Source organism: Mus musculus, chromosome 3, assembly GCF_000001635.26.
Source record: "Mus musculus strain C57BL/6J chromosome 3, GRCm38.p6 C57BL/6J".
Taxonomy (NCBI): domain Eukaryota; kingdom Metazoa; phylum Chordata; class Mammalia; order Rodentia; family Muridae; genus Mus; species Mus musculus.
The window spans coordinates 94,412,959-94,436,946 of record NC_000069.6 but is presented as its reverse complement, the minus strand read 5'-3'; the positions used below and the strand labels follow the sequence as shown (position 1 = coordinate 94,436,946).

At 41.5% G+C, this 23,988-nt stretch overlaps 2 protein-coding genes across 14 annotated transcripts; one reads left to right on the top strand and one right to left on the bottom strand.

The window, feature by feature from the left end:
* The first annotated feature begins 295 nt into the window (after positions 1-295).
* On the top strand, positions 296-3,560 carry Oaz3 (ornithine decarboxylase antizyme 3). Its single transcript, NM_016901.3, is given in 5 exon segments — positions 296-559; positions 822-991; positions 1,801-1,976; positions 2,398-2,483; positions 3,307-3,560. Coding segments are annotated over 5 exon segments (732 nt in total). The 5' UTR covers positions 296-392; the 3' UTR covers positions 3,441-3,560.
* Tdrkh (tudor and KH domain containing protein) lies at positions 2,093-23,704 on the bottom strand. 13 transcript variants are annotated; one of them, XM_030252843.1, is made up of 14 exons: positions 23,585-23,703; positions 13,996-14,145; positions 13,146-13,252; positions 12,357-12,446; positions 11,245-11,384; positions 10,835-11,156; positions 8,932-9,092; positions 8,629-8,801; positions 8,223-8,287; positions 7,756-7,907; positions 7,489-7,590; positions 6,800-6,896; positions 6,296-6,387; positions 2,093-6,129 (listed from the first exon to the last, which is right to left on the bottom strand). In XM_030252843.1, the coding sequence occupies exons 6-13, from the start codon at positions 10,986-10,988 to the stop codon at positions 6,338-6,340; spliced, it is 954 nt and encodes a 317-aa protein (XP_030108703.1). In that variant the 5' UTR covers positions 10,989-11,156; positions 11,245-11,384; positions 12,357-12,446; positions 13,146-13,252; positions 13,996-14,145; positions 23,585-23,703; the 3' UTR covers positions 2,093-6,129; positions 6,296-6,337. The 13 variants fall into 13 exon arrangements, 10 of the variants coding, with proteins under 10 accessions (XP_030108703.1, XP_017175234.1, XP_017175237.1 ...); XR_003954402.1 differs by having other exon boundaries at positions 3,972-6,129; positions 6,220-6,387; positions 6,788-6,896; positions 12,257-12,446; XR_003954403.1 differs by having other exon boundaries at positions 3,972-6,129; positions 6,220-6,387; positions 12,257-12,446; positions 23,585-23,702.
* Between the last annotated feature and the right edge of the window lie 284 nt (positions 23,705-23,988).

The following is a 23,988-nucleotide window of genomic DNA, read 5'->3' as shown; positions in this document are numbered from 1 at the left end:
TTTTTTTTGTTTGTTTTTGTTTTTTTGGTGTTTTTGAGACAGGGTTTCTCGGTATAGCCCTGGCTGTCCTGGAACTCACTTTGTAGACAGACCAGGCTGGCCTCGAACTCAGAAATCTGCCTGCCTCTGCCTCCCGAGTGCTGGGATTAAAGGTGTGTGACACCACACCCGACTCAGTATATAACTTTTAAAGCATTTTAATTATTGCTATAGTTGTAAAGTATATACTAGTTGAATATGAACCTTGGTTAGTGGGAACTGCAGTGACATAAGCAAGTGACCTCATGTCTATGTCATAATGCCTGCCAGGTCACAATGGACAGGGTGGCTTGAACCTCTGCGACTTATCCGCTGAACCTCACTTTGCCGCAGGGAGGCACTGAACAGAGAAACTGCCTTGTAACAGGTCCCGCCCCTCTCTCTACTCCCTTTCTTATATCAAGAGGGGAAAAACACGGAACTATCTCTATCCATTCTGGTCACCATTCGCCTATTACCTCTACTGTTACAAATACCGGATCACCCTCCGGGAGAAGATGCTGCCTTGTTGTTACAAAAGGTACTTGTTTTCAACTTTAATTACATAAAGTATAAGGGAAATAAAACAACTTGAAAGAACTTGTTAAGTGGCAGGATAGAAGCCTAGCATGGATTTGTATAATTTTTCTATTTGGTTGGCCTGCAACCAATTCATAGGTAATATAGGAAACAGTGTTGGAAGACTGGTCCTGGGTAGCTGAAGTCAGGAAGCTACCTTTATAGTTCACATCTTCATCCCAGGCACTGAGATACACTAATTTGGGTCTTTCTTTTCCAACAAGCATCACTTACAAGGAACAGGAGGACCTGACTCTCCGGCCCCATTGCTGCCTCCCGTGCTCCTGCCTCCCGTGCTCCTGCCTCCAGTGCTCCTGAGTCCCTAGGAGGCCTCCAGGTGGGTAGGAGCACTGCACAGGAAAAAGACCACAGCCAGCTTAAAGAACTCTATTCAGTAAGTAAACTATGAACTGGTGATGTCACAGGGCAGCTCTGTGGTTTCTGAGAGAACATTAGCCAGTTGATAACCATAAAAATCAGAGTAGGTAGGACCCTGAGCTCATGTGTAAAATCTACTTGCTTTCTAGATGGATTCTGACCCAGAGATCTAAGTTATATAGCTGGTAGCCAACAGCAGGATAGGAAAAGTAGGTATAGCAGATTATCGTGGGACTTTAGGACATAAAGTACTTTAGAGACCTGACTGGTGGTAATTGGCCTGTAATCTCAGCTTCTTGAAAGGGCTGCCTAGACTACAGAGTGAGCAAAAGGCTAGCCTCAGCAAGTTAGCAAGACCTTATTCCCCAACTCTATGAAATAAAGCTGAGGAAATAGTATGAGCAAGATGACACCCTGAGCTTCCCAGTACTGGTCAGTACTCACAGGTATTTGACAGCGAGTAGAACTCAGTATGGGATGGCTATTCCTAGGACTAAGGAACATTGTTATATCTCTTAAGATTCTGACTTCCTAGCCTCCTTCATCTGCCTCTCCTTGATTCTAAAAAGGCACTTCAGTTTGCCTTAGGTGTGATTTTAGGACAAAATGAGCACAGATTATTACTTCAATTTTATTTCTTTTTTTTTTTTTTTTTTTTTTTTTTGGTTTTTCTAGACAGGGTTTCTCTGTGTAGACCTGGCTGTCCTGGAACTCAATTTGTAGATCAGGCTGGCCTCGAACTCAGAATCTGCCTGCCTCTGCCTCCCGAGTGCTGGGATTAAAGGCATGCGCCACCACGACCAGCTAATTTTATTTCTTTTCCAGGCTGGGAACCTGACAGTGCTATCAACTGACCCCCTGCTTCACCAAGATCCAGTTCAGTTAGACTTCCACTTTCGTCTTACCCCCCATTCCTCTGCTCATTGGCACGGCCTTCTGTGTGATCACCGACTCTTCCTGGATATCCCATATCAGGCCTTGGATCAAGGCAACCGAGAAAGGTGAGGACCTGGATGGGCATGGGGAAGAGTTGGGATATTTCACCCTTTATCATGTCACAATGACTCAGGGGGTGGATCAGACACACAAAACACACTAGTAGCACACAGACAAGAGCTTGCAGTTCAAGGAATAATTTTAAGTTGAGGGTCAGTTGCTGGACTTAGACTCAGGAACACCAAAGTAAGGATTCAAAAAAGTTGAATACTTTCTAGCTCTTAAGCAGTCCTTTCCTCCACGAACCTTCTGTGACACTCACATCAATCAGGTGGAATCCCTTGCTTCAGAGAAAAGCTCCCAAACTCCTTTAGCAACTTTTTATTTTCCAGTTTCAGTAGGTAGAGAGCAAACACTTGCCAGTATTTCTCCTCTTCTGTCTGTCTGGATTTTGAGTTAAGTATTAACTTTTTCTCTGGCCTCTAGCTTGACAGCAACACTGGAGTATGTGGAGGAGAAAACCAATGTGGACTCTGTGTTTGTGAACTTCCAAATCGATCGGAAGGACAGAGGTGTGTCCCTCTTCCCTCTGGCACTTCAGTACCCTGTCCCCACTTCTGTTGCAAAGGAAGTTAAGGCACACAACATTATATTCAGTACCATTACAATTGGATGAATAAGAAGCATGGAAGAAATTACAGAATCCATTCAAGGGATATGATGGATTGACAAAGAATGTCAAGCAAATGTATCAAGCTCTCACAGTAGTAGGGCTAGAAGGACAGGAATATATTTAACCAGGTGTAGTCTGTTATTGCTCATCTCTCAAAGAGTTTATATTCTGCTGGATATAAGACAAAATGAGCTGGATATTATGGTACAAACCTGTGATCCCAGCATTTGAAAAGCTAAGGCAGAAGAATTCTGCACTCAAGGTCAGATTGGCTTCATAGTGAGATCTCATCTCAAACCAAAACCAAAACTGAAAAAAGCAAAGCCAACAACAAAAACAAACCCAACCAACCAAAACAATACCCCCCAAGCCCCCAACCAACCAATCAAAACAATACCCAAGCCCCCAACCAACCAACCAAAACAATATCCCCCAAGCCCAGATGCTGCTTAACTGTACTACATCCTTGAATAATCACATCTTAAATCTGTGAGGAAGGTTCTCATTCTCACTTTGCAAATGAGTAAACTGGAGATCTGAAAGGTTAACTAGAATTTAAAATGAATAATAAATGCAGGGTAGAGCCCGTGTCTATCACTCCAAAGCACACCCTACGCCTGCACTACCCTGCTTGCTAGTCACTCTCTTGAGAAAACATGTATGAGGAGTATATGGGCTGAGCTTCAGTGGCTATTCTAATCATTTGTTCTGTTCTTCTACAGGTGCCCTGCTGCGAGCCTTTAGCTACATGGGCTTCGAGGTGGTTAGACCAGATCATCCTGCCCTCCCTCCCTGGGACAATGTCATCTTCATGGTGTATCCCCTTGAAAGGGACCTTGGCCACCCTGGCCAGTGAGCCTCCCTAAACATGTTCCATCTCTGTGAGGGGTTGGAAACCTCAACACACGGGACTCTGAGGCCCAGGATGTGATTTAAGATACTTCCATCCTAGGAAATAAAGGGTAGTGCAATCAAAGCGTTTGCTGTTTCTTGGTGGGAGGGACTGTTGGAGGAATATAACTCTTACACAGATAAATTCACTGTATGACATAAGAACTAAGAAAACCAGAGGAACATGAGTCAGATGTGGGAGGGCTCCCTTGGCCTTCTCCTTATTCCTAAACCATTTTTTCATTCCCATTTACTGAGCATCTGCCATAATAAATTACTAGTCAACTAGAGCTGGGCGGTGGTGGCCATACACCTTTAATCCCAGCACTTGGGAGGCAGAGGCAGGCGGATTTCTGAGTTTGAGGCCAGCCTGTTCTACAAAGTGAGTTCCAGGACAGCCAGCAGGGCTATACAGAGAAACCCTGTCTCGAAAAACAAAACAAAACAAAACAAAACAAAACAAAACACTAGTCAACTAGAAAAATCAGACTAAGCCTTGCTAGAATGCATTTATGTATTTCAATTCAAACTGGAAACATATACCAATTCCTTCTCTTTGATGTGGAGGAAACCAGAGGAAGTACGTACATCTTAAGGGAAAGAATTATAAGGTAACGAGAGCATTTCAGACAACCAGACAAGAGCAAGTGCTGGAAAAATGGCAGAAGCAGCATAGGATGAGGTATAAACTGACAAGAAATAATGAGCACATGAAAAAAATAGGGATTTGGAGAGGGGAACAGGGTGTCATGTAGCCCAGGCGATCCTCAAATACACTGCGTAGCAGTGACAGACCTCAAGTTAATTCTTCCACTTAAACCTCTCAAGTGCTGAGAATAGGTATGTACCATATTTTATTTCAAAATTTTATTCTCAAATTTTAGACATGTAGATGAATGTTTTGCCTACATGTATATATGTATACCATATGCATACCTGGTTAGAAGTTAGAAGAGAGAACTAGGTCCCCTAGAACTAGAATTAAAAGATGGTTGTGAGTCACCATGTGGGTGGTGAGAATTGAACCTGGGTTTTCTACAAGAGCAGTCAGTGTTCTTAACCTTTGAGCATCTTTCCAGTCCCACACAATTGGTTTAAATAGGCTTTTTACACAATTAACTACAGGTCTTATGACCTCTAACTGAGGGAAAAGAGCACCGAGGAAACTAGAGACAAAATGGCCTCCAGAGTCTGTTGTGTAGTAACTCCAATGCCTGGCTGAACACACTTAAATGGTTCACTACAGTCAGAACCTGGAACATTAATAGGGGCCTGTCTAGGTTTCTCTAGAGTAAAGAGATGCTCAAACTGCTCCTTCCTTGATGTCTTTCTGCTAACTTGGCATGCTGCAAATGACACAAGTGCTACACTATACCACTCAGCTACACCCCTAGCCTCTTTTTGAGATAGCATCTTACTAAGTTGCTTAGGCATGGCCTTTAACTTTCACTCTCTCTCACTAGCCTCAAAGGCTGGGTATAGGTCTGGGACACCAGGCATGGCTACTAATACTAGAGTTTAGAGAAGCCTATATAAGGCATCCATGTGTTCAGTTTAGATTTCCCAGTTCACCTTGCCTTGTTTCCTAAAGTTCGTTAAATCACTATGCATTTTGTATTTAATTCTAAGTACTGTCACAAGTCTCAGTGGTGTCTTGCACTACTGTCAGTAATGAAAAGACACTAGAAGTAAAGTAAGTTTATAGTGAAGACCTACTTCTAGAACCCTAGTACAGGCCTTCTCTTACAGTGTAAGTAGGTTTGTGTATATAGCTAAAACTGGTTATGGTTCTGAGGGAGTAGTGGACTTCTGCAGTGACTTTACGGGAAGAGTGTGAATACTTGTATGGGAAGGACATTTGTCTCAAGATGCTTCCGTATGTGAGGTGCTGGCAATTACTACCAAGGCTTACTCAGAAGAGACTTTACCCACAGGCCTACTCCCACGTTGTGACTGAGTATGTGTTTTTAGATAATTTTTGAGAACTTTATTAGCAAACATTCCCCAAATTATTTAAGCAGAACTATATATATTCATTCTTTCTCTCTAGTTGTGTGTATACAGACACATATTTGTAACACGTTTACACATTTCCTAAGATACTTCTCCCTTCTAGTTGTATTTTAACTGAAGTTCACAAAGAAATAGCTGGAGGACCCATCTCCAATAACCTCGGCAACTGTGGGTGAGAGGTAGTACACTCTTCCCCTTTTATGAGGCTTTTAAATATAGTTATGCTGATTTTGCCTTATCTCCTGATAACTGCAGTCTTCTGAGTCCACCAAATACTTCCTATAACTACAGTCACCTGATAAGTCGAGTCAGAAATCTGCAGAATCATCACTTCCAATGCCCAAACCTTGGCTGTTTCTCAGCCTCAAAAACATAGCCCAGCAGTAATGCAAAATATTACTGGCAGAGGGAACTGAACCTGATATGGAGAGGCTGGGAATTATACAGCATTCAAACATTGAAAGATAGGGGAGGAACCAGAGGAGTGGAGTGGAGAAATCTGTCTCCATTTGCCTCCGTCTGTTACTTTCTGGTAGATCCAATGAAACAAAAAATGGATTTGATTCACAGCAAGCCACACCATGTGAAGTAAAGGACTTCATGGATCTCTCTATCATAGACTCCTCTCTCGGCACCACATCCTGCCAAAGACACAGACACAAGAAACTTAAAAGTTTGGACTCTAGAGCAAGTTAAGCTGCATCAAAGATGCCACAGAGAAATGTACACACGTAGGAGCACAGGGAAGAGGGTCTTGTCATCCCTGTTACTTTCCTGTTGCTACAGATAGATGACAGCACCACTCACACAGCAAAGCAGATGGCTGATCCAGCAGCTGAAGCCCAGATTTCAGAATAAGTCGTCTTCAAGGTTATCATCACCAGACATAGAGGCAGCTTCTACCAAGCAGAAACAAGGAAATAAGATTGCCTTATTCTAACTGGCACTGCTAGTGAGGCTCAAGGAGAAAAATGGGTGGTTCTCCTAAGAGCCAAGTGGTTTTCTGTTTTAGATAGAATCCCATGGAGTGTAGGCTGGCCTCAACTTCTCTATGTAGCTGAGAATGGCCATGACCTTGTGATACTCCTCCCTCCACTCAGCAATGATGGAATTATAGGTATATGTCCCTCTCCTAAGTGTGTCATACTCAGCTGGAAATATAATCCAGGGGTTTGTGAATACTAGTTAAGTACTCTATCAACCAAGCCACATTCCCCAATCCCAGAACCAACTTTTAACTTAATCTCTCTAATATGGACAGACTCAGAAAAGGTAATTTTCACAGATGTATGAGATTACCGTCGTTTATACCTGACAAGCTGAGGCAGGACAGGGTATGTGGCATCTCTTCAGGGCTCTTTTTTGTTTCAGTGAGTATGCTTGCAAGAGAATCATCTGTTTCTGTGGCCTTAGGACATGGAAGAAGAGAAAAAGTAAAGAGTATCTTGACTGGTGGCCTATTATTTTGATCATAGGTATTGGTTAAAGCAGTTTTTGGCTGCTGAGAAAGATGATGCCTTTAATCACATTTTTAATCAGCCTGGAAAATGAAGTAAACCTTGAGATAGATTCCCAGCCCATGTTAAATGACTCACAATCTCCTGTTACTTCACCTTCAGGAGATCCAATGCTTCTAGCCTTTTTGGATACTCACACATGTGGCACATACACACACGATTAAAATACAGTTAAGGGCTATGGAGATGGCACAGAGACTAACAGTACTGTTCTTCCAGTTGGCCCAGGTTTAGTTCCAGCACCTCCCAACAGCTTACAACTGTCTGTTAAGTCTAGTTCCAGGGGATCCAAACCCCTCTTCTGGCTTCCTCAGGCACTACATGCATGTGGTATAAAGATACACATGTAGGCAACACACACATACATATGAAAAACTCACTAAAATCTTGTAAAACTGATAAAATATTATGGCTACACACTTTCATTGTGCCTCTAAGCATTAGAGTTTCCTGGGAGATGCACCTTAAATGACAATGACTTACCATGTCCTTCAACATATTTGGGACAGTTCTGTTTTCTTCCATGTCTTCAGGAAGTTCAACTGCATACCCTTTACGAACTAATTCTAGCCCAATATCAAGTTTCTGAAAATGAAAAATGAATGTCTTCTTGTAAGGGAGAGCAAATTTGCAACTGAAATGTGGTGAGATGGTTAGCAGATATTCCAAAGTAGAAGTGATATCAGGTAAGGGTTTCTGGGACTGAAGATATGGATGATGCAGTAAGCAGTGTATGAACCCCACCCTTACCTTCTCATCACTGGTATCATACAAATAGATCTTTGGCCAAGTTGAGATTCCAGTCTGGACATAGCTAGAAATCTTGGCCACCAGGGGCTTCCAGTCAGCACAGTGAGTGAGTCTGTCAAACTCATCTAGAGCTTCCTCTTCCCACTCTTCACCTGGAAAAAGATCATAAGGGAAAGGGGGGCTGAGCCTCAGAGCAGATAAGAGTATGTCAGTGCTGGTAAGAATAGGAATACAGCCTGGAGAGAAACTGAAACTACACTTTTCTTCCCAGAAATATAGTTATGTTCTTCTCTGGTGGGTTTGCATTTGACTGCCAAGCAAGTTTCTGTGCTTTCTAGTGCTGATAAGGAAAAGGCACTAGAGTTTCCAAAACTCAAAAAGCTTGGGAATGTGAGAATTCCTTTTATGTGCGGTATGAAAGTTACTCCTTTGGAGTTAAAAATCAATAGGTGGCATGACTGCTTTACCTGTGGGGGCAATCCGTGCCAGACTGCATTCTATTGCTTGAAATGGGAGGCTTAGAAAGTCACTCCTAAAATCAAAGAAGTTAAAATTAGAATCCCAGATACCATGTCCCCTTCTAAATTCTCTTGATATGTGCCAATAGCTCACAACTTTAAAAAAAATATTTATTATTATACATAAGTACACTGTAGGTGACTTCAAACACACAAGAAGAGGGCATCAGATCTCATTACTGGTGGTTGTGAGCCACCATGTGGTTGCTGGGATTTAAACTCAGGACCTTCAGAAGAGCACTCAGTGCTCTTACCCACTGAGCCATTGCACTGGCCCAATAGCTCACAACTTTATGGCCAGGAGTAAGACAAAAGTTGGGTTCCTAGCAGATTCCATACTGGCTTCTGAACCCACCTGAGAGCCCTGAGATCCTTTAGTGCACAATCTCCATTATCTCCAAAGTCAACAAAGTAGAGGTCCAAGTTTCCATTTTCCAAGGTTCCAAGAACCCGGGCTCGATACCAGGAACCATTTGTAGATAAAGGTGCTGCTACAATGTCTCCTACATGCACAGTCAAGTCTTCAGGCTATTTGTGGGGATAGGAAGTCGAGGGGGTTATTATGAAGTTGTAGCTAATAAACAGAAGAGCAGAGGAAGGGAATATGTTACAGTGAAAAAAAAAGCCCCAGACTAACTTTGTCCCTATGGCAACTCACCAGACTATTCTCATAGTGCTGGGTCATCTCACTGACAAGTTTATCCAACTGCAGGCTGCGGGAACCAATGATTTGGATCCAGAAGTGATTAGGGTGTTCAGAAGCAGAAACGTAGACTTCTAGGTACTCATCAGCATGGAAACTGAAGTCAGGACTGGGAACTGAACACAGGGGTAAGGATGGTGACCATATCAGTACCATCTTTGATTGGAATCGGGAGACTGCATCAGGAAGATGAAAGACTCAAATACTCAGTGGCTGTTTACCATTTTAGAAATGGTTAGAGACAACTTGGCAATCATACAAAAATGTCCTGAAGAAAGGTACCAAGTTATTGTCTATGCCTTTCTATGTAACTAGGTTTATACTATCATTCTCCATGTACTCAAATGAGGCATCAATTATAGTGAAGGTTAAGCCTCCATCTGTTAAGTCTGGCAGGATCAATAAACAAGTACACAGGCAGCAATTCTGCTCATTCCAGATTCTATTCTACCAGGGATGTATTATGTGAACCTAGGCAAGCCTATTAATATCTTTTAGGGGCTCTGCCCTTTCTTGTTCAAGCTAGCATCTTTGCATAGAAGAGGAAACCGATGGCCATTTCATTCTTCAATGACATTTAGAAACAGTAATGAGACAGGCAACATAAAAACTGGGCTGAGAACTTTTATGCAAAAAAGTATGCCTAGATATGAGTGCTTAGCAACAAATGGGAGATCTACAGCAAGCCCAAACCCACCTTCTACCCAGGCTCAGAGAATACCATGAATGAGGGACAGAAAGGACCAGAGTATGAGAAGTTGTGAAATGTGTCTTTTGGATATTATAAGGTGGTTGCACACATGAAATCACAGAAGCTGTGGTTACCTGCATAAGATCAAGCCAGTTACAAACCCAGCATGGATCAGGGAGGGCTCCTGAGGCCCTATGCCTAACTGAGGAAATATTGGCAGTTGTTGGATGCTAGGGGATGGAGAGTTACTTCTCTCTGGGAATGTGGCCACTCATAGGCTACCCAAGCCCCAGTGGATGGCCCCATACTCATACACATATGGGTAGCACTAATTGGATGTATGGATTATAAAAAAAATGAAGCTGGGAGGAAGATTCATTGGGGGAGCACAGGGGAACTTTAGATAGCAAGAAATATTGTGTACTCATGAAATTTCTCAAGATAAAGTAAAAACGATTTAAAATAAGTGTTTAAGAAAAAAAGTATGGTTCAGTTGGTCAAGTACTTGCCATGCAAGCATGAGGACTGTCCCCAGATCGCACATAAAAATCAGGGTATGGTAGCACGTGCATGTAATCCCAACCTCTGTGCTAGGGGGGCACAGATGGTGGAATTCCTGAGGCTAGAGGCCAGTCAGTCTAGTCTAATCAGCAAGCCCTAGGTCCCAGTGAATTGGCTTCGTCTGAAAAAAAAAGAAGGTGAATGGTTTGGGGGAGCATCACGAAAAGCTGGGCTCTAGCCTCCCGTGCACATGTATACATGCACTTGTGTGGACACTCACTCCATCCCATCTCTGCATGAATACACATAGGGCACAGCATATACATGCACACATATGCATGTACACACACATGCATGAGGGCGCATACACACATACATACACATAAAATATGTGTAAAAAGAGGATATAATAAAATTTAATTATTTGATGTATTACTCAGATCTGTTTCCTTTGTCAACATATTTCTATCTTATTTTCCTTTGTTAGCTGTACTCAAAATTTATTGTTTGGTATTAAGCTAAGTAAAATATTTCCAGAAAGGCATTATCTATGATGACAGAGATGAAATCACAAAAACAGAATTTTTAATTGTTTCCTATTTTAAACCAGTTAAATCCAGTATTCCTGTCTTTCATATGGTTAATAGGCTCCTCTTCATTACATACTTTCAAACATGGACGTCTCTGGACTGCTCTGGGCACCAGAATTCTGAAAGCTGTCATCATTAGGTTTCTCCCAGGAACCTTCTTTTGGTCCTACAACAACCATATCACCACCTCCTTTGCGGAGAGGAACTTCCAGGGGTGTAGCTGGTCCCATGCTAGAATTGGTATTTTTCCATAAAGCTGCTTCTCCAGCTCCACCAGGCTCTGTCACTTCCTCTCTTCTCACACTGATTGGCTGCTTTCGTGGGACTCTGGTTTCTGCAGAATGGGCAATTCTCTTCCGAAGTTCTTCATCTTCTGAAACTTTCTCCAGTATCAGATGCTGTGGAAAACAAGAGAGGGTTACTTCTGTGTAGTCAGATGCTGACAGGATGGCCAGATGGGTCACCCTTATTCTCAGGTATACTTGCCTTAGCTGCTGCCACTTCCTTCTGTGTTCCTGAGATTTTTATAAGTCGTGAGAGTAGTAACGTTCCCTCTGATTCTTTGTCGCAAGTGATTTTGGCTCCAGAAGCCTTACAGATAGAACGAATCGTCTCACCGCCTCTCCCTACATTAACACAGAAAAACTGTTCTTTCTTCTAGGCCAACAATCACTATAAGGGAAATCACTACTTTCCATGTTACAGAAAGGAGTAGGCTCATAACCAGTTTGATAGAATGTAAGACAGTAAAGGAGCTACTGAAATAACTACAGGAGAAACGAGAATATAAGACTCTATTTAACCATCTTATTTAAACTTATGCTTCAGATAGATTAACTTCAAGTCATTTTCACTTTCTGGCTACAAAGCAACTCTACTTTAGATTTTCATCTGTTAGACACATGGCATAGGGTGTTTCAGAATCCTGGACTGAGGACAGGACATTTGTCTCTAATAGCAGCACTAAAGAATGGGCCAGGGAAAAGCATAATGGTCCAGGTACTCTCTGGACCGTTGTCTTCAAAGGTCTAGGGTACTCTGGGCATCTCTAGCATCCCTATAAAAGCCTATTTTAAAAAATTAAATCTTTATTTTCTGTGTACATGTGTGTGTGTTTGTGTGGATCAGAGTGTACCATAGCACATGTGTGGAGGTCAGAGGGTGACTGGGTTCTTTCCTCCACCATGTGGGGCCCCAGATGGAACTCAGGTTATCAGGCTTAGGCAGTATCTTTACTCACGGAGCCACCTTGCTGACCATACCAACCTGTTTGAAAGACTCTGATCATACTGCTTCTTGGTTTTCTTTCTTTCTTTCTTTAAAAAACAAAACAAAACAAAACAAAAAAAAAACAACACCAGTTCTGAAAAAAAAGTAAAGCTCTGAACTAAGTGTGTCTTTTTTCCTAACTAGATGAAGGGGAGGCCAGGAAACCCTCAGAAAAGACAGGCAAAGGTAAAGAATAAAGCAAACAGCAGAGGAGGCTGTCCAGTGGTACCTATGATTCTGCCCACAGATCTCTGAGGGACTGAGAGTTGCTCAAACACTGGGGTGTTTTCTGTCAGAATCTGATGGATTGCTGCTTTGGCCTTGCACACCTGAACAGGAAACCCACTGATAAGCAGCACTCGCTCATCGCCTACATCCTCTGTGTCCACATCAATCCGCGCGCCTGTCTGTTTCCGCAACTGTAGAGAGAGGAGGCATACACTTGAAAGAACTTCAATTTGGTACTAGCTAAGGACATTCCATCAAACTCCGGGGAGACAGGTGGAGCTGGCCATAAACCTCAGCTAAATCAAGAGACTACTAATGGCCCTCATTTATTTGTATTTATAATTTAAAATTAGTGACAAAGGCAATCTAGGTAGTTAATTTAAAATCATTTCTCTCTGTGATTACATCTGTTTGCTCTCTAATTTTGTTTGGATTAGCAAATAAATATTCATTCATTCTCTCCCTCTCTGTGGAGCCAACCCCAATCCTCCCAATGCTAGTAAGTACTTTACCAATGACCCACATTCCCAGCGAAAAGATCTTTCTTGACATTTCAGCTGAACAATGGAAGATGGAAGAATATGTAGGCAGCAATTCATTACTGTCATTTAATGGAAGCTCACTGACTACCTAATAAAAATATTCATGCTATATCAAGTTAAGATTCATCCAATCAAATACCATTTCAAGCTTAGTCATCTACCATCTGAGGAGAAGTTCTCATTTTTAAAAGAAAAACATTGCAGTTAGCTTAGTAAGTCCCTGTATTTTTTTCTTTTAAAAATATGTGTATCATGGGTGTTTTGGAAAATGTGGTCAGGGGAAGGAAACAAGGAGTCAAGAAATAGATTTGATGCCTGGGAAAGTCATTAGCCTGCTCACACACTTACCTGTTTAATATTGGCTCCTTGTCGACCAATGATGAGCTTCACAGCCTCCTGGGGGACTCGCATCTCTATCTCAATGTCATCTTCTCCAACAAATGTCAATCTCTCTTCTGTGCAGACCATGACAGACCAGACTTAAATATGCTAAAGCTACTACTATCCCTCCCCTGAATCAGGCTGTCAGAGACCTAATCTAAGAGACAAACTGTAGCTCTTAACCACAATGAAAGACATAGCAACTAAGTGTGAGTCAGAAGGTCCCAAAAGACCAGAGCTGGGGATGGGTGTATAGCTTAAAGGGAAGAGTACAGTGCATACAGGGAGAAATTTCAATCCCCAGCACTCTACCTGCTCTCTTCCAAAGACCATTTGGCATTTTCTTTGGGATACTATTTCAGATGTTAATATGGGAAAAGAAGATTCTGGAGAGTAAAACTTGTGAGCTTTTAGGATGTGACTTTAAGACATGACTTCTATAGAACAGTGAGGACTAGGAGTTTTCTGAGGCTTTCATTAGTCTAAAAACTCACTTTTATACTAGTCACTTCTTTGAAACCTGTTCTTTAGGTCCAGCTGCTGCCTCTCATCTGACAGTTGGAGAGAAGCAGCAGAATGAGTATATATTTAAAAATCACATAGTTGGTTTTATATGGGAAAGAGTCAGTGACATCATGAGCTCCCTCTATATACTAGCTTTCTAATAACAAAGAAAGAAAGAACTTTTTTCATGTTTCTCACAGGAAGCCAATTATATTTTTAACAAATAGTATTGTTGTGGCAAGTAAAGTTTTCATTTCAGTTTAACAAAAGGAGATGGAATATTATTGCAAGCACTGCACAGCTCACCACATACCTCTGCTTTCCCTATATCGACGATACAGAATGTAGGCAACTGTTGCACTTGCTGGAATTCCTAGGCCCAGGGCTATTTTCTGAATAGTGGACAGGTTTGTCCATGAAGTTCGTTCAGTGGACATTTTCTGTTGTACTCTGACTTAACATCCTGAAACAAACAAATCAAGAAGTAGTATTTTTGCCACTTGTCTACTTGGAAGAGAGAAATGAAAACACACTATATTGGAGAACAAAAACAAACATATAACTCCACTAGGCCAGGAGGTAGTGCTGTATGCCTTTAACTCAGGCACTTGGGAGGCAGAGGCAGATGGATTTCTTGAGTTTGAAGTCAGACTGGTCTACAGAGCTGGTTCCAGGACAGCCAGGGCTACACAGAGAGAAATCCTGTCTTGAAAACAACAAATAGAATAAAAGAACAAAAGGAAGAAAAACACTACTGCCCATTTCAAAAGCCCTAGTTTTAAAAAAAAATCTATTTCATGGGAAAATTCTCAGGGTACTTTTAAAAATGTTAGCTAAGGTACATGAAACAATATAGACAAACATTTCACTTTTTTCTGAAGAACTATACATTAAATTATTATTAAATACAAAGAAATAAAAAATAAACATATAGTAGAGAGCAGGATGTCCATCTTTGGGTCAGAGCATTTGTGGTGTTGAGTAGCTGAGAGTAAATTAAAAATGGGTGATGTTGAGAAAGACAAGAAGATTTTTTGTTCAGAAGTGTGCCCAGTGCTACACTGTGGAAAGGGAAGCAAGCATAAGACTGGCCCAAACTCCCATGGTCTGCCTGGGCTGCAGGTTAGGCTGCTGGAGTCTCTTACACAGATGCCAACAAAAACAAAGGCATCATCTGGGAAATGATACACTGATGGAGTATTTGGAGAATCCCAAAAAATACATCCGTGGGTGGAAGAATCTTCACTGGTATTAAGAAGAAGGGAAGGGGGGAGGATATGGGGGACTTTTAGGATAGCATCTGAAATGTAAATGAAGAAAATACCTAACTAAAAAAATAAAATTAAAAAAAAAGAAGAAGAAGGGAGAAAGGGCAGACCTAATAGCTTATCTTAAAAAGGCCATTAACAAGTCATTCCACTGCCTTATTACAAAACAAATGTCTCATGGCTTTTAATTTAATTCATTCACCATAACACAGATCATAATTACAGATAGTAACATAACAACATCCTTATCAGACAGTTTACTAAGTCAAAGTGACTTGTAGTAAACTGGAAGTTACCTTCTTAAAAATAACACTTCCAGATGCATAAATACCTCCACTGTTCTTCCTTTCTCAAAATAGGATTGGACTTAATTAGTAATGTTCAATGTTCCACAAAGATGGAGGCATCACCTACTGAATGGTTTTATATTTAGAATTATATAATTGAGCATATGAATATGTCTAAATACTGGGGAATTCACTGTCTCAGAATCAAGGAAAAGATACCTGTATTTCAGTTTGTGTTCATCTTCCTGTTTCAGGCAGTGGCTAAACACCAGGAAGCAACTGTTTCTGATGCTGATTTAATTAAATTCCCTGTCAAAGGATGCTGCCTTTTAGTACTAGAAAAGCATTGTGTGGTTTATGTACAATATCAAATAGAATAGTTAACAGTGAAAAAAACCCACATATAGTTAGATTTCATATTGAACTACTTAAAATTCTTTATATTTTTGGGCCTTTCCAGAAGCTGTGGTCTCCAAAGAGAGCCATTTATGTCCAGTAAATGTCTTGACACTTTTTTTTTTTTTGAGGTGTCTTTGTTTAGCTTCACTGCATCTGGTTTCAATTTCTTTGTTGTCTTCCTCCTCCCTTTATTTCTTCTTCCTTCTCCTTTTCCTCCTCCTCCTTCTAAAAGATTTATTTAGTTTTAGTTTGTGTTCATCTGAGAGCCTCCATGTTTGTGCAGCACATGAGTCCAAGTGCCTGTCTGGAAAGGTAACAAGAGGGTGTCTGATCTCTTGGAAGTGGCATTACAGTTGGCTGTAAGTCACCGTGGAGGTGCTGGAAACTTAATCCTGGTTCTCTGTAAAAGCAACAAGAGCTCTTAACCACTGAGCCATCTCTTTGGCCACCATCTGCCTTTTTTTTTTTTTACTGCACAACCAGCAGTAAAATGGAGCTCTACTAAGCTTTTTCCCCAGAACTTCCCAGGTTAAACCAGATGACCTGTATGAAGCCTTACTCTCTGCAACAGCAGCAAGGCAGCTACTTACAAAAATCTCTCCTTCATTTCTACACCTCTTTCCTTGGGTTCTTATCTTGTTTCCCTGTCTAGCAGGGTCTTTCTGAGTGTGGGGCTTGTGTCATTCAGGGCCGTCTGTACACTGTTAATGTGACTGCTCTCTTTAGGCAACTTCATTGATATCTGTAGCTTCAATTGCTACCTACAGCCTAAAAATTCCCACAGTGCCTCACCTGCTCCACTTCAGAGGCACATCAGATCTCATTTAGCTTTCTTACTAGCTTTGCTGTGAGTCTCTGACTGTACTTCACTTTGCTGTCCAACGAATATCTCCCCCACTGCAATTTCTTATCCCACATGTCTAAACTCTCATAATTGCTTCATAGTATCTCAATTTTCTAATGCTTCCTTCTCCATCCCCACCCTTTCATTCTTTCTTTTTAGACTGGGTTTCATGTAGCCAAAGATGGCCTTGAACTCTTTTTTAAAAAAAAAACATGTATGTATGCATGTATCCAAGGAGGTCATAAACTGTAGGTGGAGTTTCAGGCAGTTTTGAGGTGCCCTGATGTGGGAGCCAAACTTGAGTCTTAACTGCTGCGCCATCTCTTCAGCCCCACAACATTCTCCTTTCCTTCCTTCCTTTTTAAAGATTTACACACACACACACACACACACACACACACACACAATAGCTGTACTGATGGTTGTGAGCCTTCATGTGGTTGATGAGAATTGAGTTTTTAGGACTTCTGCTCGATCCAGTCAACTCCACTCACTCAGTCTCTGCTTGCTCGGGCCCAAAGGTTTATTTGTTATTATACATAAGTACACTGTAGTTGTCTTCAGACACCCCAGAAGAGGGCATCAGATCTCATTACGAGTGGTTGTGAGCCACCATGTGGTTGCTGGGATTTGAACTCAGGATTTTCAGAAGAGCAGTCAGTGCTCTTACCTGCTAAGCCATCTCGCCAGCCCCAACATTCTCCTTTCTTAAAGAAACTCCATTTTGAGTCTTATTTCCCCCAACTTCTTTTCCTGCCCCCTTGCTTTTATTTTCTCTTCTTGAATACCTTTCCACTGGTCATCAAAGTCACCAGCAAGTGTACTGCTAAATCCAAAGATCAATTTTCAGTTCTTCTATTACCTGACTTTGCTACAGTATCTAGTATAGTTTGTGATATCCTTTTTCTTTGTCCTTTTCCCCCACTAGGAACTCACAGATGGTAGGCAGTTATCCTTACAAGCTACCCATCCTCCCTTCTTGCTTTCTCCTCCTTCCTCCCACATGTTGGGTGAATGTTCTACTACTGAGCTATATCTCCAATCTCACTTCTTTGTTGACCCTGGTCTCTCAGTAGCCCAGCTTGGTCCTGAACTTGAGGTACTTTCTGCTTCAGTCTCTCAACTGCTGGGATTACAGGTGTGCAGCATGTTCATGCCTTCTGGTTTTTAAAATGTTTTGAAAGGGTCTGTAGCTGGTCTTTGCTTTGGAGGTCTTTGGGAGGTCTTCTTTTTCCCCACCCTTTATTGCCCCATCCTGTTTCACCCCCATCTAGGAAAGAAATAAGGATAGACTGGAAAGGTGGGGGCAGAGGGGGAGAGGAGAGTGGAGAAGAGGGAGGGGGAGGGAGAGGATGAAGGGAGAGAGATCCCTGAATCTAATTTTTCTAATTCCTTTTGTTTCTTTGATTACTAACAAACTGCAACCAGCCCCCTCGAACGACCAATAACTACCAAACCCATCTCTAGGGGTCCTAGCATTTATATACCCTGTGAAATTTTCTCAGAATTCCAAATGTCTCATAATGGCAGAAACTATCTGCAGCTGACAAAACCATGCCTCTGCTAGAGCATGAGATAAATTATAGTCAGCTGCTTGAAGCAGCCCCATATCTTCACATCTGGGATTAAAATGAAAGTATATTCTTATATTTATATGTATTTAAAAAACACCAGAATTCCAGAATTGTGACTACAGGCTCTCTCTAAGTTACCCAAATTGGCCTTAGATTCAAACTCATTCTGTGGCCCAGTGAAGCCTTGACTCTGTACTATCACTGCCTCCCAAACAGCTGGAATTATGGGCCTATCCCACTAGGCCTGCAATGTCCTCTTTAAAAAACATTTTCTTCATTTGGCTTTCCCAATAGTATAGACTTGATTTTTAACCTCATTTCTGGTTGATATATCATAAGTCTTGCTTAGCAGTTCCTTCTCTGTCTATCTGTCTTTAAACCTCCAAATATTGGAGTGTCCCAGGAACCCATCTCTTTTCCCAATTCTGTGTTCTACCCCACTTCCTGGGTGATCTCATCAAGTTTCATTAATGGCTTCAAATCCCATCTATGGTCTCATAACTCCCCAGTTTGTAGATCTACTTAGAAATTTCCTCCTAAACTATAGGTTTGCATCCAGTCATTTTTTTCCTTTTTCTTTTCTTTCCTTTTCTTTTTTTTTTCTTTCCTCTTTTCTTTTCTTTCCTTCCTTCCTTCTGCAGTGTCTTGCTAGGTAGTTGGCATAGAACTAAGTAGCTCAGGATGGGTTTGTGATCCTCCTATCCCAGCATCCTAAGTGGATAGGTTTTTTCCCACTACACCCAGCTGTCAGTAACATTTATTCACTCTACTCCGACCACATTTTAGTCTTCTGTTCTATAACACTGTATGAGGCTGGGATGTCACTCAGTGGTACTTCCCTCGAATGTTCAAGGCACAGTTCAATTCTCAGCACCATGGTATGTGTAGAATTATATTTATAGTAATACAATTGCTTAATAATATCACCATATTTGCCATCATCCTTTCAGCTTATCCTCAAAGCTAGAAAGCTTCAAGTAATGTTTCCTCTCAAAACATTCCAGTAGTTTTCCATATTGCTGATTAAAAATTATTTGATAACTTGCAAGATTATTTCTCATCTCTACATAATAATGTAAATTCCTTAAGGGTACACATTTTCTTTCCTTCTTCAGTGCTTAGCATACAATAACCAACCAACATTTTTTGAATGAATACAATTTTTAAAAAATTTTATGTGGCTCTCAGCTGCTTAAGTGTAAATTCCTTAATGAAATGAAAGATAGGTTGTGGTCTGATCTTTGTTTGACATCTTCATAGCCTCATATTCTTACTCTGTATTTGCTATGAAAATAGGATCTACTTCCATATATCTCTCTGACACGCACCTGTGTCTTTTTAGCCTCACCAGTGTCCCTATCAAAGTTCTATTCTTTCAAGTCTCATCTTTAATATTACCTCTCTGAAGCCTCAGGGGTTCCCAGTATTGACTGATGTAGGCCCCATCTATAGTATTTGTCTGTTATCCTGCTTCCTCTAAACTACTAGCTTTACTAGTGCAGTTTAAGCACATTAAGCACTGCCATGTGCTAGATATTACTGTGGTACTAGGAACACAAAGATTAAAAAATAAATGTGCTGAGGATCTACTGTCTCAGTCACTTTACATACATTATTCAATATTAATATAACCTTTAAGGTAGGAAATAATAACCTCATTTTTACAAAGGTACACATCTACCTGAAAAGTTTATTTAACCTATCACCTAAAGTTGAGTTGTTATTTGCTCATGAAAAGTCTTAAGTGATTTCAGAAGATTCTTAACTTTCCTTTTACTTAAACTTTCAGGGTAATAGTATATAATTCTTTATTTTGATCAATTTCAATCCAAAAATTAATAACCATCTGGGCGTGGTGGCACACACCTTTAATCCCAGCACTCGGGAGGCAGAGGCAGGCGGATTTCTGAGTTCGAGGCCAGCCTGGTCTACAAAGTTGAGTTCCAGGACAGCCAGGGCTACGCAGAGAAACCCTGTCTCGAAAAAAACAAAAAATTAATAACCACTTGCAGAAAACATTATAGATGATAAAAATTAAACAATGTCATTCTAGGTATTATGATATAGTAGTACAGAATATAATGTGTCCAGGCAAGGTGACATACTCCTACAATCCTAACACTTGGGAGTCTGAGCCAGAATGACTGCCAGTTGAATATCAGCCAGGGCTACACAGGGAGGCTCCACCTTAAAACTAAACTCAACCATAGTGTGTGTGCATGTTTTGAGACAGGGGTCTCACTATATAGTCTTGGCTGGTCTGGAATTCACTATGTAAACCAGGTTGCCCTAAAACTCAAGAGATCCATATGCCTCTGCCTCCAGGTGCTTGAATTATAGGCATGTATGTAAACCACTATACCAGGCCAAAATGTAGTTTTTAATGAAAACTGCTTAAGAATGAGTAAATATAGTTTGTTATAATTTGCATCCAGGTATAAAAATTCAACCCAGATAATAATAAAAGTACTGGGTTGGGGAAATGCTATAAGCCCAAGGACCAGAGTCTGGATTCTCAGAACCCATGTGATCTCAAGTAGTGGCTATCTTCAATCCTATGCCTCAGAGGCAAAGACTGGATCCCTAGGGTTAACTGGCCAACTAGACTAGACAAAATTGGTGGGTTTAATGAGGGAACCTGTCTCAATAAATAAAACAGAGAAATTGAGGAAGACACTTGAGTGTCAACTTTAGGCTTTCACAAGCTCTAGCATCTACACATACATATGTGCCCATGAACATATGAACATGCATATAGGTGTGTGCACATATAAAATTAAAATGTCTTCAACTTCAAAAAATAACTTTTGTTCTAAGTAAGGTTAATAACATACTCATCAATACAGAACCTACTCTGCAATAAAACTGATATAAATGTGCTCCCCCTAAAAACCTAGATTAAAAAAAAATCAAGAGAGAGAAGAGACTAGTATGGAAATCTCATTGCCAGGAGCGAATATAAACTGGTATTAGAGATGGATTTTTATTTTTCTACTGGTATTACAATTTGCATCTGGAAGTGTAGCTTAATAGTAGGATCCCAAGTCTGTGTCTTAAGGTCCCAAGCTGCAGCACCCCCACAACAACCACAGAATCTTGCACAAACATTTGCATCTGGTCTTATAGAGGTCCCCAATTTGATCCCCACACCCACATCAGGTAACTCCAACTCCAGGAGATCTGACACCCTTTTCTGGCCTCCACAGTCATCCACACACATATATAAATAAAAGTAAGTTAATCTCAGAGAAAAAGATACTGTATATTTATCTCTTGCCAATTTACTCAAATTAATAGAGTTCCAATATAGACTTGGTTCTGAGAACATAGTAGACAAGAAAAACTTAGCTGTTTTCAAGGAACTTTTTGGATGACAAGGGAGGCGTGCATACCCTAGAGGAAAATCAAAGTAAGTCCAGCTCGATGTATTTTCATGTTCTTATTTTATGCTACATTTGATCTCATAATTCATGTTATATGGCGTAGAAATCAATTTTAGAACTGGGCTGGATCTTAAAAGATTCTTTTGTTCCATTCATGTTAAAACTGAGGAAACTGGGGCTTAGAAATATAAAAAGATTTTCCTTAAGATAACTAGTCCACCAGTTTTAGAATATGCAAGGGAAATAACTGTTCTGAAGGTCAGTCATTAGTGTCTCTTTATAGAAGCCCATAGCACTAGTTTTTCAGTTTTGAAACTATCAGAATCATAGTTAAGAATATCTGATATTTTTCTGAATCTGCATCCAAATTTCCTAAATCCTGACTTTCACAGTGTCCCAAACTTACATTCTCAGCACATGTCAGGCTGCTTTTTAATCACATTTATTTATGTCCATGCAAGTAAGTGTCCTGGCATGAATACAGAGGTTGGAGGACATTTGGGAATCAGTTGTCTTGACAACTGTGTGTCAAGACAGAAGTGTGATGGTCAGTGGACAGTTCTGTGGAGTTGGTTCTCTCTTAGTCTCAATCGTCATTTTTGATGATTGACTTCATCAAGTTTCCCTTTGTTGCATTAACCATCTTATTGGCCCCTGTAATTCTTGATTAATGACTCTGTCTGTTATGAGAATGAACTGAAAGTAGTAGTAACAGACCAATAGATATCTAGTGCATGTATCCATAATAGAAAAACCAGAGCATGAATTGGTAGTACAAATACTGAAGACCTAGCAATTGATTTATGGTAAGGTAGAGGGCAAAGTAAAGGAGTTAGTTATAAAGTTTCTGAATGGGACACCTGGTAGATGGTATGCCAGAAAACACTGATTTTTGTGGACGGAGTATATGTCACAGGGTAAATGCCTGTGACGAGGACAGGTTTGCTGGGTGATATCCATTTGAACCAACAGGCAAATCTAACCAGATATTACAAGTAAATTTGTGCTAAGTGTGTTACTAAGGGATAATATCATAAGGGATAGGCTAGTGAACTCAAATCAGGCAAACCAACCAGGATTTTACTTAAAACACCAAAGCGGTCTGAGCCTGGTGTGACAACACATGCATATAACCCCAACAGAGAGGAGGTGGAGACAGAAAGAACTAGAGCCTAAATTCATTCATAACAAGTACAAGGCCACTGTGGGTGACATGAAATCCTGTTTGGGAGTGGTGATGGTAAGGAAGCCAGGTGTCCAATCTCCCAAATACCAGTACCTGAAAGGTGGAGGTAGAAGGATCAGCAGTTTAAGGATGGCTACAGGACAAGTTCTTGACCAGTCTGGGTTAACTACAAGAGATGTCTCAAAAACCAACCAATCAGCTGGAGAGATGGCTAAGCGGTTAAGAGCACTGACTGCTCTACCAGAGGTTCTGAGTTCAACTCCCAGCAACCACATGGTGGCTCACAACCATCTGTAATGGGATCTGACGCCCTCTTCTGGTGTGTCTGAAGACAGCAGCGATGCACTCACATATATAAAATATATAAACCTTAAAAAAACAAAAACAAAAACAAAAACCAACCAACCAACCAACAGGCAAATCTAACCAGATATTACAAGTAAATTTGAGAAAGGAAGATTGATAGACAATCAATCCAATCTAGAGCGTTCTGGTGCTGGCCTGTACTGTACTTCCACCACTTCAGAGGCAAGGGCTGGAGGATTTTGAGTTCAAAACCAGCTGACTGTCACAGGCTCCGCCACTAAAAGAAAACAAAACACCTTGCAACAAAACACCCTGCAGCTACAAACAGTCACTGGACTAAGTTGAGGAAGGTAAAAGGCAAATTAATAAAAGGTCCCTCGTTTCAAAGAGAGCCGGCTTAGGAGTGCTGAGTTGTGGTGAACGTCCTATCAATCCTGGGGGCCTAGCTCCCCGGCCCAGAGCCCCTGATCTGAGTCTGGTTATTAGCTCCCAGCACAGCTGCCCCACGCGGTGATCCGCGAGGGCCTCACTCCTAGCCCCCAAGTGTCCCACGCCTCCCGACCCTCAGTCCCGCGCTTCGGTCTTCCAATTGCCAGGGTCCCTACCGCTCTGCTTCTCCCACACCCCAAACTTCCCTCTCGCGCCCTGCCTTTACCGCTCCTCCAGAGTTGCGCGCTCTGCGCTTCGCCTCGCACCTCACCCCCGCCGCCGCCGCCCTGTCGCTCCCTCAGCGCAGCCGCCTAGCGGGTCGCTTTTCAGCAGCCGCTTGTTCCGCCCCCGCAGCGCATCCTCACCAATCAACGCTCACTTTGAAGTCTGACCAATCGCGCTCCTCCGCCGCAGCCAATCCTTCTGCGGACTGCCGTGAGCGACGTGGCTGGTGCGCGCTCAAGTCCAATTACCCGGATGAAAATCCAAGCCCGCCCACGTCCACAGCCAGTTAGAGCCCGGGGAAGCCGATGCTTTTAATGGAGCTCGCACCTGCTGAGAATTAAACAGCCAATTAGAGGCTTCTGGAGTCCTCGGTCCTCCTCTAGGAGGTTGTGCTGCTTTAAGCCG